Raw genomic sequence first — 14,837 nt, 5'->3', positions numbered from 1 at the left:
ATTTCTTTCATTCACAGCAGCTTTAAGAAAGCATTGTTTTAACTAGATAAAGTCGGAAATATTGTAGGCAACAAGCTGCCTGGAAGAGCTGAACCAAAATATTAAACTTACTGTGGCTTTCTAATGAATGTTTTAATTTTTACTCCATCAGGGTCAAAGGTTTCCATGGCAACCACTGAGCAATATTTATCAGAACAGGAGTCAACCTATTCTTTAAATGCCCTTAAAAAAGAAAGTTAAATTAATTTAAATTCAATTTTATTTGAATTTAAATTAATTATTTATTTACCACCAATTCACAACACATGTCATCTCAAGGCTCTTTCCAAAGTCAAATTAAATCAAATCCTGCAGACAGATTGGTCAGAAAGTTTCCTCTCTAAGGAAACCCAGCAGGTTGCATCAAGTCTCTCCAAGCATCTTGGCGAGGCGGCCGCCGTCGCTGCCTCGCCAGTTTTATTATTATTATTATCATTTTTTTTTTTTTTTTTATGTTGGCGAGACGCTACCGCCACTGCCTCGCCAAGCCGCCGCCGCCGCCGCCTCGCCGCGGCCGTCGCGGTAGCGTCTCGCCAACATAAAAAAATAAATAAATAATAATAATAATAATAAAACTCGATATGCTTGCATGTTTATTTGACGTTAACACGCGGTTCTTTGTTGTTGCTTTCGCACGTGCATATAGTGAATGGCAGGGCAAAAACACATGGAGTTCTCGCCGTAAAGCAAGACTTCTGTGTGTGCGGGCCGTGAGCTCTTGCAATTGCAAGTGCGGTATTTCCCCCACAGACCCCCAGTGCGGCCGAGAAAACCTTTGTTCGACCTGAAATGACTCATTTAATCATCCAAAACGGTATGGAACACATTAATTAACTGAAAAATGTTGCATAGTATGCCTTTAAGTCTTGACAAGCAGAATTCACTCCTCCTGAAAGAGCGTAGAGCCACAGTGGACAGTCGTCTGCATTGTTGATGGCTTTGCAGCAATCCCTCATACTGGGCATGCATGAAGTGACAGTGGAGAGGAAAACTCCCCTTTAACAGGGAGGAAAACCTCCAGCAGAACCAGAACCTGGCTCAATGTGAACGTTCATCTGCCTCGACCCACTGGAGGTCAGAGAAGACAGAGCAGAGACACAGAAAGCACAGAAGCTCACATTGACCCAGGAGTACTTTCTATGTTAGAGAAGACAGAGCAGAGACACAGAAAGCACAGAAGCACACATTGATCCAGGAATCCTTTTTATGTTATATGGTGATCTAACATAGTTAGTTGTGACATCACCACCACCCCCCACAGATGATGCCAGAGCTAACAGAATGCCAGATCAGGTGTATCTATCAAAAGATAAAGTTTTAAGCCTAGTCCTAAAAGTAGACAGCATACCAGTGGAAATTAATCCCATGCTGTTTGATAATTTAGCCAGTCGAAAACATATATATAGTAAAGAGAATTGGTCCAAGGACTGAACCCTGTGGTACTCCACAAGTGACCCTAGAGTTTGAAGAAGATTCATTATTAACATGAACAAACTGCTATTTTTCAGACTGCTGTGCTGCTTGGTTGGTTTCTGCTTTCTCCTCCTCGTCGTCTCCAGGGTGTGATTGGCAGGTGCAGCTCCCAGGTCGTATGCATTACCCTCATCAAGGAGCAGTAGTAGGACTGGATCTTCACAAGCCAACCGTTTGAGTTCTCTCCAACGTTTGGCTTGTAGGACTTACTCTTGATCTTCTCTCACTCAGATTAGCTCTTCCAGCAGTTCCCCTGGCTCCTCAAGGGCTCAGCTTCCCCGCTGGTACTCTATGCTACAAAACTCATCAACTTGAGTGTAGATGCAGGTTCACGTTATACCCATTTTGAAATCACTGAATTGTCTTCTGTCATGGTTTTTATATGCTTTGCCCACGTGCAGACACAATACGGAAGACATAGTGCAGTTTAAGATGTTTATTTAAGTTCAGGTGGCTAGCAACAGGAGGGCGGACTGATGATAAGTCAGCGAGGGATCCGGAGCGAGCTACGGTGGACAGAGGTGACAGATGGATTAACCAGAGAATGGAGGGAACCAGCAGAATTCAGGGAGGGGGAACCTCGAGCCCAACTTGGTAAAGATAGGGGAGTAAGAGGAGGAATGCCAGAGCAACATCTGAACGTAGTGGATTCATTGGAGGCTGGTTCGTCGAATGAGAAGTCAAGGCGGGTGAGTATCCAAAAAGCCAAACTAAGAAAAAACAGGAGATCCAAAATTAGTCAGATGTCAGAAAACAAGGACTCACGAGTACAGATTTCCAGGATCAGGTCAAAGGCCACATCGTACCACGACTGGGTAAAGCTCTGGCGTCTTCAACCTGTCTGTGCCTTCCTTAAGACGCCAGTGAATTACTGCTCCAACGAGCCGCAGGTGTGGGCCATGCCCCCCGGCTGACTAGAGCCACCTGTGGAGCAGAGTTAGAGCACCAACACACAGAGAACCCTAAAGTCACTATAGTCTCACGCCACTCGGACATGTGAGCACGGCCCTGCTGATTGCCAAGGCCAAATGCTGCATAGCTATAGTGTGGGATGATGGTTGTCTAGGATTGACTGTCTTTGTTTTGTCTCACGCAAAGGCCACTGTCGGATATCAGGGGAGCCGAGAGACAGAGGAGAATCAGAAACAGGCCTGGCAGCCGGACCAAGGGGTGCGATACTTTCTATCTATGTGATCTCTGCTCTGTTTCTCAATAAAAGGGCTCGGACTTCATCACTCCACCGTTTGCTTATTCAATAACGCTAGGAAGTAAGTTATTGTTTAGAATAGGGTAGTTCACGCGTGACGTCCGCGCTACTTCCGGGTCCCGCGTGTAGGCAAAAACGGGACTGTTCTCGCATTCAATCATTACAAAACAGGTGAATTAGAGCGTGCTTTTAGTTAGTTTATTTTCGAAATGTAAGCAATGCCTACGACTTGTTGTGCTCCCAGTTGCTCACAGAGGCATTCCAAATCGTTGGATGTACGTTTCTTTCGTTTACCGAAGAAAGAAGAGAGACAAAATAAATGGATATTTTCAATGAAAAAGGACCCAGGCAGACAATCCCAATCGACTGGGGGAGCCATCCTACTCCGACAGAATTTGCAGTCTACACTTCATCTCCAATAAATACAACTTAATTCTGCACCAGTCATTGTTCTACTGTAGAAAGGAATAAGACCAGAGTGGATCTGGGAGATTTTTTTTTTACACGTAATTCCCCCTGAGGAGCTGAAGAACAGGTAATACGGTCTTGCACAAGTGCAGTTATTCAAAAAGGAACTTGGGGAAACTTCCGGAAAAATTGACGACCCTAGCTTTAAAGGTAGAGTGGATGGATTTTCTGGAAATGTAGGTAAGAAACACCCAAGTTCTTTTTTGAAAACAATCTCCTAAACACATTCTGGTCTCATTTCTTTCTTCTGAGGGCTTCCTCTTTGTCTCATTAGGATGTTAGGCAGTTTGCTTCTCAGACATTTTCAAAGTACACGATGAGAGCAGCGAACTACAATGAACGGCTAACACTAAAGCTAACTGGATACATAAACACTAGAATTGCGCATGTGCAGCCAGCAAGCAGAAACTCGCATGCACACTGGCGGTCTCATGGGTTACACATGCAGCAGCTCCTATTACTAAGATTTGCTGCACCTCGGAGGACCACTATTTATACCTGCTCTCCCAGTGGTTAACTGCCAGATTCTTGAGAGCCATTGTGTGTGTAAACCATCCAGAGTTCCTTGACTGCCTGAATTTTATTGACTTGTCTCGTTCCAGTGGATTTTGCCTCCCTCTCTTTCTCCTGCCAGATTATCCTGTGTCTTCTGATTCTGGACATTGAAAACCCTGAACTATCTCTCAACCAAGTCTCCCTGTCTCTGCCGCTGTTTTTTTTATTGTTTTTTTTTTTTTTTTATTTTTTCCTGGTGTGTGTCATGGTTGAATTTTTGGTTTGGCTTTGTTTTTTTGTTATTTTAATTTTTTCATCTCATTTGGGTTTGGTTTGACTTTATTTATTGTTAGTTTTCATTTTCATCAGTTATTTTCTGTCATCTTCATTTCACCTCCTCAGCAGTCAGTCACACCTGATAACAATTTACCAGTTAATTAGCCAGACCCTTGTTCCACCTGTTAAGTGCTCTATTTAAACCTCCCTCTGCCTTCAGTTCAGCACTGGGCTGTCTTCTGTTATCCATCTCTCCATGGCAGTCCCCGGTTTGCCTTGGAAGATTTGTTTTTGCTCTCTTGTTTAAGGTTAGTCCTGCCAGTCTCTCTAAAGACTCTTTTCTCTACTGTTTGTTCCTGGAGAAGTTCTGCTCTGTGTCCTGGTGTTGCTACGGGGTCTGCTAGCCGAGCAGCACTGAGCTTTCCAGGCCACCCGGTTATTATGGACTCTCGTTCCGGGCCGTCAGCTCCTGCCATCACCTGCACTCCCGACCCTCTGCAGTTCTGTGTCTCCGGTTACATCTTCCACCGCTCATCATCCCTACAATAAAGACTCTCAACTTTAGTCCAGTGTGTGTGATTCTGAGTCCATCAGTAAACAAATCATGATAGTGTGCCTCTCATTGACGACTCAAGCCAGAACCAGTGCAACCTCCTAGCTTCTGGAAACCCCAGAGACTTTTATTCAGTGCTCACATCTTTACACTGAGGTGCTCTCGGCCACTGCCCTTGTTCTCTCCCCCACAGTAGTTGCTGAGTGGGGTCCAGTCAGTTCATCTTCCAGCAACACCAGTTCATTCAATAAACCTTTTAAATGCATTTCTGTGTCAGATGAATTATCGGGTCTCCAGAATTGAATAGCAGAGGAAAACAGTTCACATCATTATTAGCACAGACTTTTCCACCTCAGGAACAGCACCAAGACTTCAACTATATGTCTTTGAATTAAAAGACAATTACTTGTAAAACAGAAGTTATCTCTCTAACATTATATTGAAGTCAGTACATGTCTGCCTCCTGCTTTGTCAACATCAGTGATAACCCAGACAGGAAGAGGAAGTTCAGAGCTGCGTTGGCCCTGGTGAGACTGAGTACCTGTCAGTCAGTATTTAGCATCAGTCATGGAGGTCAAAGCTCTCTGCATCCAAATATGTAAGTTTGATCTTTTTGTCATATTTGTGCATTATGTGTTTGGATTGACAGCGATAATCATGATTCTGCAGTGATGATCGAGTTTCTCTTGCTGTCAACATTACCTGGCCAGAGTTGCACTTTTCAGAAGCCTGGTGGGTTGGAATTTTTTTTAAATGTTTTTATTTTCTTAACAGTATTAAATTACTCTACATGAATAGCTGGAAGTATTTCATTTTGCTGTGGAGAAAATCCAGCTCAAAGCTGTAATCGTTTAGAAATAAATTAATTCAAACTGCCTCACAAGCTGCTGATAAAAAAGGATTGCCTTACTGTTGTTTTTAAATATGCAGATTGCTGTCTGTATTGTACTTTATTAATGTATTCATATTATCTTCTACCATCTCAGATTTTCCAATTATCTCTCCTGACAAACTTCAGTTCTTTGAGTACGAGTCTTTCTTCATAAGCTGTGTGGGGGACGAAGACATGAATGCATGGAAAGTGGTGATAAAACTTCATGAAATGAGTTCAACAAATAAATCAGAGGACTGCAGCATCCCAGCTCCATCCTGCAGGATTAATCATACCTTTGAAAGACACAGTGGAGAATACTGGTGTGAAAATGATGAGGGGGAACGAAGCCAAGCTCTAAACATCTCTGTTACAGGTGAGAATACACAAAGATTTTTAGAAAATTTAAAAAATTAAATAGAATATTATATCTTAAACATATCCCAATTATTAATCATAAAATCCTATTTATCAGCAGAAAGTGTTGGTAAAATGCTTTACAATTATGATCAAATTTCTCAGCTGGTTCTGTGATCCTTGAATTTGCTGCTGGACCAGTAGAGGAAGGATCTGATGTGACTCTTCGTTGTGTTAACGAGAACAAGAAGCAGACAAAAATAACGGACTTCTTCAAAGATGGCCAACACTTATTATTAAGTGCTGAAAACATCCTGACCCTTCAGAAAGTCTCCAAGTCTGATGAAGGTTTCTACAAGTGCAGCATTTCAGGAGCCGGGGACTCTCCAGAAAGCTGGCTGACGGTTGGCAGACAAGGAAAAGGTTAATATACATTTCTTTATGAATGGTTAATTTTTTTTGTCTGTGCATCAAAATATATAAACAGATAAATATATATAAAACCAACAGATATAAGTCATATTTATACTTGATTGTAAATAGGCTTAAATCAGAGGCAACAAGACTTTCACTCAGTTCTTTCTGAAGACGTTTGGACACCTATCCAGGAGTTTTTGTCAGTTATGGTGGCTTGCACTGAGCAACCAGTAGTTGATGCACTGCTGTTTTTAAGGACATGGAGACCCATCCTCCTAGGGGCATTCTAGGTCAGAGGCAAATCAATAAAATTAAATTCAATTAAATTTTATTTATATAGCGCCAATTCATAAAATATGTCATCTGAAGGCATTGAAATGACATGTTTGCTTTGCAGCAATCCCCCATACTGAGCAAGCATGAAGCGACAGTGGAAAGAAAAACCACCCATTAACGAGAAGGAAAAACTTCCAGCAGAACGAGGCTCAGTATGAACGGCCATCTGCCTCGACCCACTGGGGATTAGAGAAGACAGAGCAGAGATACAGAAAGCACAGCAGCTCACGTTGATCCAGTAGTCTGTTCTACATTAGATGGTAATAGCGGGTGATCTGTCTTCCCCGGATGATGTCACAGGGAAGTTGATGCTCGATTACCCCTCTGTGAATAAACCCTGTTAACATTGGTTCCATGTCTGGTTAAATACCGGGTTCTATCTAAGCATTCATCACAGTTTAACCTGCAATTGGTGGGTTGCCGGTTTGATTTCCTGCTCAGTTGTTTTGTCATTGGGCAAGAAACTTCACCAGAATCATCTGCTTGTTTTGATCAGAGGTAGCATCGAAGAGGACAAACGGAGATAAACAGATGAGATCAATGTTAAAAGGGAAGAAGGTGAAAGACAAAGAGGAGAGGAAAGGGAGATAACTTCCTCTCAGTCTGCACGGTCCACACTTAGTGGAGACCTGAGATATCGCAGGTGAGGGGGCAGAGGGGGTGTGTTTCAGTAAGCGGCTCACATGGACTCAGGTGTTGGTAGTCTGCAGGTGTTGTAGGTGTTGTGTCAAACCAGCTCTCCCTGACAGAAACATCCCCTGTACAGGGAGCACACAAGGGGCACAAGCTTCAGGTCCTGTGTGTTTCATCTCATTCCCAGCCATCTAGTCATGGAAATGGAATTGTTAAAAAGTGAAAAAAGAGTTGTAATCCCATCTTTATTTCAGATAGCTGTTAATAACAGAGAATTGCACTTTATGGTTCTGTTATTGGGTTATTATCCTAAAGTCACTATGACCTGACGCCATTTCAAACATGAGAGCACTGGAGACATGAGAACTGCACATCAGCTCTACTGTCCTCTGATTGCAATTGGCCAATGTTTGCATTTTACTGCGCAGATAATGAATGTCTAGGATATGACTCTTTGTTTTGTATCACGGCAAGGCTGCTGTCAGGTATTATTAAGAGGTGAGAGCAAGAGAAGACAAAGGCTGCAGTGGGACCCTTGGGTGTGATTACTTTCATCTGTATGATCTCTGCTCTGTTTCTCAATAATGTTTCTCACTGTTTCCTTAATCAATAAGTCTGGGAAGTCAGTTATTGTTTGATTTTCTTACCACAGGTTCTCCCATTGTATTGCAGGCTATGCGATTGTTTGAACACTGTTTGTCTAATAGGAGAATGATCACGTTTGTTTAAACTCCTTCGTCATTACATAACTGGGTTTGCATCAGAGAACATGGCTCCATTGCCTTGCAGCAGCAGAGCAAAGCACAGAGTTGTGTGTGGTGCACAAAGACCATTTTATTAGAATGGCATGTTGAAATTTTGTTTTTTTCTTTTCAACATTGAATCTTAAAAGCTCAATCCTCCACCTCACATTCTGGACAGAATAAGTGTTCCAGGTGTTGTCTGGAGGCTGTTTAATATTAGCATATCAAAAGGCAATTGGACTTTTTTTCATGTTTCACGAAGAAGTTTCTCTTATTCAAAGATTATTATACAAAAAGTTTTGTATTTTCAATTTTTACTTAGAAATTTAACAGAATCTACCATTATTCATTGCTGTCTTACTGAACTAAGTTGTCTCTAAACTGTTTTTTTCTGTTCACAAGCAGGAAATCCACAGTTGCCTCGTCCTCTCGATGGAGGCGTTGTGCTTTCCATGATGGTCACCAGCGTCTCACTTTTCTTAGTGATGATTTTCTGTCTGTGGAGAAACCACCAAGGTAAGACATTACTTACTTTTACCTTGTCAGTTGTTGATGTAGTGAAATATGAAAACTGTCCATTTTAAGCCCATAGAAATTCTACTTTTTATTATAAGCCGTAATTAAGTTTAATACAAATCAAGACTGAAAACAAGCAAAACTTATTTAGTAAAATTAAATGACAGAGTATGCAAAAAAAAATAGTGTTATCATGATTAATATGTTCTATTTAAATCACCTTGTGCTGCTAATCAATAAATTAAGCATTTTTCTAACCAATGACTGATATTTTTCAGGTGATCTCAAGATGGCGCACTCCTCTGTATACTCTACTGTGGTTGTATACAGACCAGTTGGTAAGGGTTCAGACTCATAAAGGCTGCAAAAATTACAAGACTGAAGACCCACCTTTTCATCTTTCTAAAAAATATGTGTCTCACCTGTGAACTAGATCATTTTAGACCAAAACTCCCAAACACTGCCTGAGAAACAAACTTTCAGTTTGAAGATCTCCAATGTTTTACAGTCAATAAAGGATGTGTCGATATGTAACAGAAGAAACTGACTCAAGCAATGGACATCTTTAAGCTAGATTTTAATGTTTTCCTTTGTGTTATGACACCTTTCTTCCACTAAATAATAATAATAATAATAACTTACAGATGAGATGGGACTGTTGGATCGGCAGTATTTGTAGTCTATGCACCCCTTTAACATGTAAACAATTTACAAAAAGTAATTTGCTGCTGTATCTTTTTTAGAGCAGATGTTGAAGCAAAATCTGAATAAATTCAGATAGCAGTGATGGGTAACTCTACATTTCTAAGGTGACGGGCATCCCAACTTTCTCTGTGGAGAAGTGAAATAGCTTTGAAGCCTAGCAAAACATGATATTTTTCAGGAGCCCTTCAGAAAAGAAGAAACAATAAACTTAAAGAATAAAAGAGTAGATTAGCTGCTTCAGAGACGTTTATTTTAAAAGATTACCTATTATATAATCTTACCTTAAAACAGTAATGAGACACCTCTTCCTTTGGATGTATGTTTCTTTTTTTCCTGTAACTAAGAATCTTATGTTCCAAAATTAAAGTGAATTAAAATAAATAGTTATAAGGCAAGGCTAGTTTATCTATATGGCATCTTTCAATAACAAGACAAATCAAAGTGCTGCACATGAACAGAAAAACATTAAAGAGGGAATTATTACAAAGTAAAACAAGCAAAAGTATGTGCACAAAGCAAAAATCTGTAGTAAAACTTTCAAAAGTGAAATCAAAACAAAGTGGACTCCCACCTATCACTAAACTCTGCTCTTTGGTAACATTAAGGTTTCTTATACATCTGCAGGGGAGAAAGAATGATGGACTGAACCAAAACTTTATCTTGGCATTCACACTTTTGGCAGCAATATATAGAGCTCCCTCTTCAATTCACTTAATTACTCAGCTAAAATGATGTCAACCTCATGTAAACATCACTAGTTCTGGAGAAAAATAAACTAACGTCTAATTCCAGCTGCTGTGATGCATGATAAAAACAATTTTAAAATGGTAAATATCTCGTACTTGCATATTGCTTTTTTTACAAATCGGACAACCCCAAAGCACTTTAAACTACAATCAGTCATTCACACCCTGACGGTGGTGAGCTTTGTTAATAGCTGCAGCTGCCATGGGGCAGACTGACAGAGGCGGGGCTACCATACATCAGCGCTACCTCTGACACAACAAGCAGGCAACGCGGGTGCGTCCCAAAGGGATTTGTCCTTATTTGGAGGTCCATATGGCGACCAATGATTGGAATATAAACCACTTTATTAGTGAGAAAACAGCAGCAGGGTTTAGAATGGTCACTAGAAGGTAACCAGTGGATGGATATCATATAAAGTCAAACTCCACCAGGCTCCCGCTTCACAGTAGTGAGTAAATGTCAAGACAAATTCATGTATAACAACATTTCAACAACAAGACAATTTAAAGTGTTGCACATGAACAGAACATAAGAAAATAAAACATTACAGAGTAAAGTAGCAGCAGGGGAAGATATAAATTAAGCTGGACTACAAACTAAAACATTAAGATTCTGCACAGTGGCGCAGTGCAGCACTGTTGCCTTGCAGCAAGAAGGTTCTGGGTTCAAATCTAACCCTGTTCCTTTCTGCATGGAGTCTGCATGTTCTCCCTGTGCATGCGTGGGTTCTCTCCGGGTACTCCGGCTTCCTCCCACAGCCCAACAACATAACTGTTAGGTTGATTGGCTTCTCTAAATTGTCCTTAGGTGTGAGTGTGTGTGCAAATGGTTGTTTGTCCTGTTAATCTCTGTGTTGCCCTGCGACAGACTGGCGATCTGTCCAGGGTGTACCCCGCCTCTCGCCCGGTGAATGCTGGAGATAGGCACCAGCGACCCCATGAGGGATTAAGCGGATCAGAAGATGGATGGATGAATGGATACATGAACAGAACATAAGAAAATAAAACATTACAGAGTAAAGTAGCAGCAGGGGAAGATATAAACTAAATTGGACTACAAACTAAAACATTAGGATTCAAAGGCAACTCTAAATGAATTGGTTTTTAATCTTGATTTATTAGCCCTCATTTTAAGTTTTAATGAGCTGGGGGGGGGGGCACTGAGTACACCCATCAGAGCAGAATTTAAACAAGGGCTCTTTATGACTTGAAATTCCCTTTAAAGGGACAATTTACATAAACGTTAAAAAACACATATGTTGTTAGGTTATGATCTCAACAGTCGGAAAAAGGGGAAAACAAGTGATATGCAACATTCTTGTATCTCGCTTTAGGCTTAAGATAAGATAGTGTTTATTGATCTCACATTGGAGAAATTCACTTGTCACATTGGCTCAGTAGTCAGTCAATAGTCAGGAGTAGGAAAGGGTGCATCAATTATGTACTGTGGATCAAAAAGAAAATGAGAAAAGCATAAGAATATAAAAAATACAAAAGAAATCGGAGTAGGCTGATGGTGTCATGTGTACTTCCTGGTTATACACACACACACACACACACACACACACACACACACACCTATATACACATATATATACATACATACCTACCTGCTTTCAGTATCCCAGAGCATCTGATACCATCCACATGTTCCATCTGTTACCATCTGTTTGATATCAGACTGACAGCCAGAATACTTTTCACCCCCTTAGTTCCTCTTTTTATAAAAGCCTTGACAAAACCCTTCTTTGTGCAAGTTTCATAACCATTACAGACACAAAACATTAGTTGTGGGTTTTGTTGTGGGTTCGGACTCTGGTTTCCTCTCACAGTCCAAATACATGAGGTTATTTGGTCTTTTGAAATTAAAAGTGTGAGTGTGTGCTGTTTTAATTTTAAAATCAATTTGTAAGCAAACCGGTAGCCAATGATTTGTTGCTAAAACTCGAGAAACGTGCTCTTGTTTTCTGTACCAGTTAAAAGACAAGCAGCAGCATTTTGCAACAGCTGTAGTTGAACCACTGAGGTTTTGTTAAGGCTTCTGTAAAATGTGCTATTGAATGAGTTGTAATAATAATGATAATAATTGATCTCACAATGGAAAAATTCACTTCTGCATCTTAACCCATCCCCTTGGGGAGCAGCAGGCTGCCACTTTGCGGCGCCTGGGGAGCAATCGGGGTTAAGGGTCTTGCTCAGGGACCCAGAGTGAAGGCTGTGGGGATTGAACCGGGTACTTGCAACATTCTCAGAGCGCAAGCACCCTGCTCTAACCACTAGGCCACCCCCTTAGTTCCTCTTTTTATAAAACCCTTGCCAAAACTCTTCTTAGTACAAGTTTCATAACCATGATAGACACAAAAGATTTGTTGGTTTTGGTCCATTTGGTGAATTAGGAAATATTCTTGGAACCAGCTCTAGTCAAGAAGGGAAATTCTGCAGAATTACTTAATTTCCCCATTTTGTGGATGATACCATGTTTAGAAGCTCTATAAGTAGCCTGTGATTCCGTGGTCAAGGCAAGCTGGTGCTGGCTGATTCAGTAAACAGATCCTTCATCATCATCAGGTTGGCTGACAACATTTCTGCTTACCCTTTTCAACATTATGAGATTGAATGCTTAACATGTTTGCTTTATTTTGCCTTTATTTCAGTTTTCAAATCTGCATCATCTCATCAACTCATCATGAAGCTGCTGGCTGTGTGTGTCCTGGTTTTCTCTGTGATGGCTCAGACCAGAGCTGACCGTGAGCATTTCTTAAGTATTCAGCTATGTAGTAGAAACTAAGACACCCAGAGTCTCACTAACTCCTGTTTTTAATATCCACAGCTATTCCAGATGATGGCTCCCCTGATCCAGGTGAGCGGGTCTGTTTTTTCTCATTGTTTTATTCCCCAGCAAGACGGTTAGGAACCCTAGCTAAACCATAATAAATAGGACATGTATGTCTCCTTGTAGCATTAAAACATACTTTTTCTTCAGATAACGAAGTAGATTAATTATCTTAAACTGTATTCCTGGTCCTTTTAAACTACATGCAAACTATTCATTGGGTTATTTTTTGTGTTTGTGTTAGCCAACCTTTTACCTCTATTATAAGCTCTTTGCTCTTTGATTGCTCCCCGGGCGCGGCACATGGCAGCCCACTGCTCCCAAGGGTGATGGGTTAAAAGCAGAGAACAAATTTCGTTGTAATGTATGTTTAAATGTAAAGATGATATTACTATTACTGATATATTACTATTACCATTATTACTTTAATTGAGAGACCATTTTAAACAAAACAAATCAGATTGTCTCATTATTGATTGTGACAAACCAGGAATTTAATATTTAAATATACATCTCATGAATATACTGTTATTGTAATGTTTCTGGCACTGGAGCTGATCCAATTACTACTCAGCACACCTGTTCAGTCTCCACCCTGCCTGCAATTAACTTTCAATGATTTCACCTGTTCTCACCTCCATTTAAACTCCGTTCTGTGCCCGAACTGTTTTGTGCCCTCCTGTTTTTGAGTTTGTTTAGTCCCAGCCTGGTTCTGTTTGCCTGCCTGAAGACCGCCTTTTTGCCTCTTGGATTCTGTTGATTAAAACCCCTTTCAGCATCAGCTCTGTGTCTGGCTTACATTGGATTCAACCATAGCAAATCATCACAGTTATATATATATTTTCTTTTTTTTGGATAAATTTGACTTTGTCTTATCTTGGTCTTATAACCTGTCATATTAAATAAAGATAATATTAAACTAATGGCAGCTACAACATGTTTAACTGAGACGCTCCATTTGTTTCTCATCAAAAGTTGTTGTGGCCATGAGTCCTTCATGTCCTATCGGCTGGTCTCTGATCAACAATCGCTGCTTCCAATATGTTACCAGGAGCATGACTTGGGCTGGAGCTGAGGTGATTTAAAACAACATTGTCCTTTTATCTTCTTTTAATCTTTCTTTTCAAAGTTTCATAGTTCTTTATTAACAACACCCAGCTACTAATTTGCCACATCATGCTGTGTTTTTCTGTAGAAAAACTGTCTGTCCATGGGAGCAAACCTGGCATCAGTTCATGACATGAATGAGTACCGTCAGGTTCAGTCTGTGATAACTATGGCAACTTACGGATCCGGAAGAACATGGATTGGAGGCACTAACGCACAGGAGGTATTTTCAACAGTACAATTTATGTATTCATTATTTTGTGAAACATTGGATGAACCATGTCATCTACTGAAATCTTTCTTTCAGACAAGGGTTTGGTTTTGGAGCGATGGAAGCCCTCTGCACTATACAAACTGGTGTCCTGGAGAGCCTAATAATTATGGAGGATACCAGCACTGTTTGCAGATGAACTATTCAGGTGAAAGAGATCATCCAATATGAGTGTGTTTTTATAGTTGACAAAAGGACTCTTAGGTGATAAGTTGCTTTACTCTGCAGTTATTCTTTGTAGCTACCATAGACATATTTACTGGACTAACGGCAGGATCTTTTACAGACTATTTTAGGGATAAGACATTTCACTATATCAACTTTTACCATAATTATGATACCGTGTAGACCTCTTCAGGGTTTTGTTTCTGTGATGTTGACTGTTTTCCTTTTGCTCCGATAGATGAAAAATGCTGGGATGACTACAAATGTTCTGTCCGTCTTCCTTCCGTCTGCGCCAAGGAAGTCCGATGATTCAGACGTTCACCCAGATGCTTAAAACAGTATCTAGTGGAGGATCCTTGTTATGTGTTTATGTTAACCCGACTTTTTCCATCATCATAGATATCCAAAAATCTCTTTCTGCTTCTTTGCTTCAATTTCTCTTTAATGCAACTAGGCCAGAAATAAACAGCAAGTGGATTTTTTCTCTTTAATTAAAGAGTATCATATAATCAAAAAACGTTCCTGTTTTCTCTGGCCTTGCAAAAATAATCCTTTGAAGCATTAAAAAGAAGACTGCGTGTGGTTAGTTCCCCGCCTTGGATTTTTTTAATGTTTTACCTTTTGTT

General features: G+C 40.5%; 1 protein-coding gene across 1 annotated transcript; it reads left to right on the top strand.

Moving 5' to 3' along the window:
- The first annotated feature begins 12,360 nt into the window (after window positions 1-12,360).
- Window positions 12,361-14,232, top strand: LOC118558999 (ladderlectin-like). The gene is made up of 6 exons (XM_036129652.1): window positions 12,361-12,403; window positions 12,490-12,582; window positions 12,666-12,695; window positions 13,644-13,744; window positions 13,864-13,998; window positions 14,083-14,232. The coding sequence occupies exons 2-6, from the start codon at window positions 12,522-12,524 to the stop codon at window positions 14,215-14,217; spliced, it is 462 nt and encodes a 153-aa protein (XP_035985545.1). The 5' UTR covers window positions 12,361-12,403; window positions 12,490-12,521; the 3' UTR covers window positions 14,218-14,232.
- Window positions 14,233-14,837: the final 605 nt, after the last annotated feature.

The sequence above is a fragment of the Fundulus heteroclitus genome, unplaced genomic scaffold (assembly GCF_011125445.2).
Source record: "Fundulus heteroclitus isolate FHET01 unplaced genomic scaffold, MU-UCD_Fhet_4.1 scaffold_195, whole genome shotgun sequence".
NCBI lineage: Eukaryota > Metazoa > Chordata > Actinopteri > Cyprinodontiformes > Fundulidae > Fundulus > Fundulus heteroclitus.
Note: the sequence above shows the minus strand (reverse complement) of the source record. Positions and strands in the feature narration are given on the sequence as shown.

Bases quoted from the DNA above. Each gene is read 5' to 3' on its own strand.
- LOC118558999 (XM_036129652.1), top strand. From the start codon at position 12,522: ATGAAGCTGCTGGCTGTGTGTGTCCTGGTTTTCTCTGTGATGGCTCAG. The intron at 12,583-12,665 runs GTGAGCATTTCT...TAATATCCACAG, and splicing joins GGCTCAGACCAGAGCTGACC to CTATTCCAGATGATGGCTCC. The intron at 13,999-14,082 runs GTATTTTCAACA...TCTTTCTTTCAG, and splicing joins GAGGCACTAACGCACAGGAG to ACAAGGGTTTGGTTTTGGAG.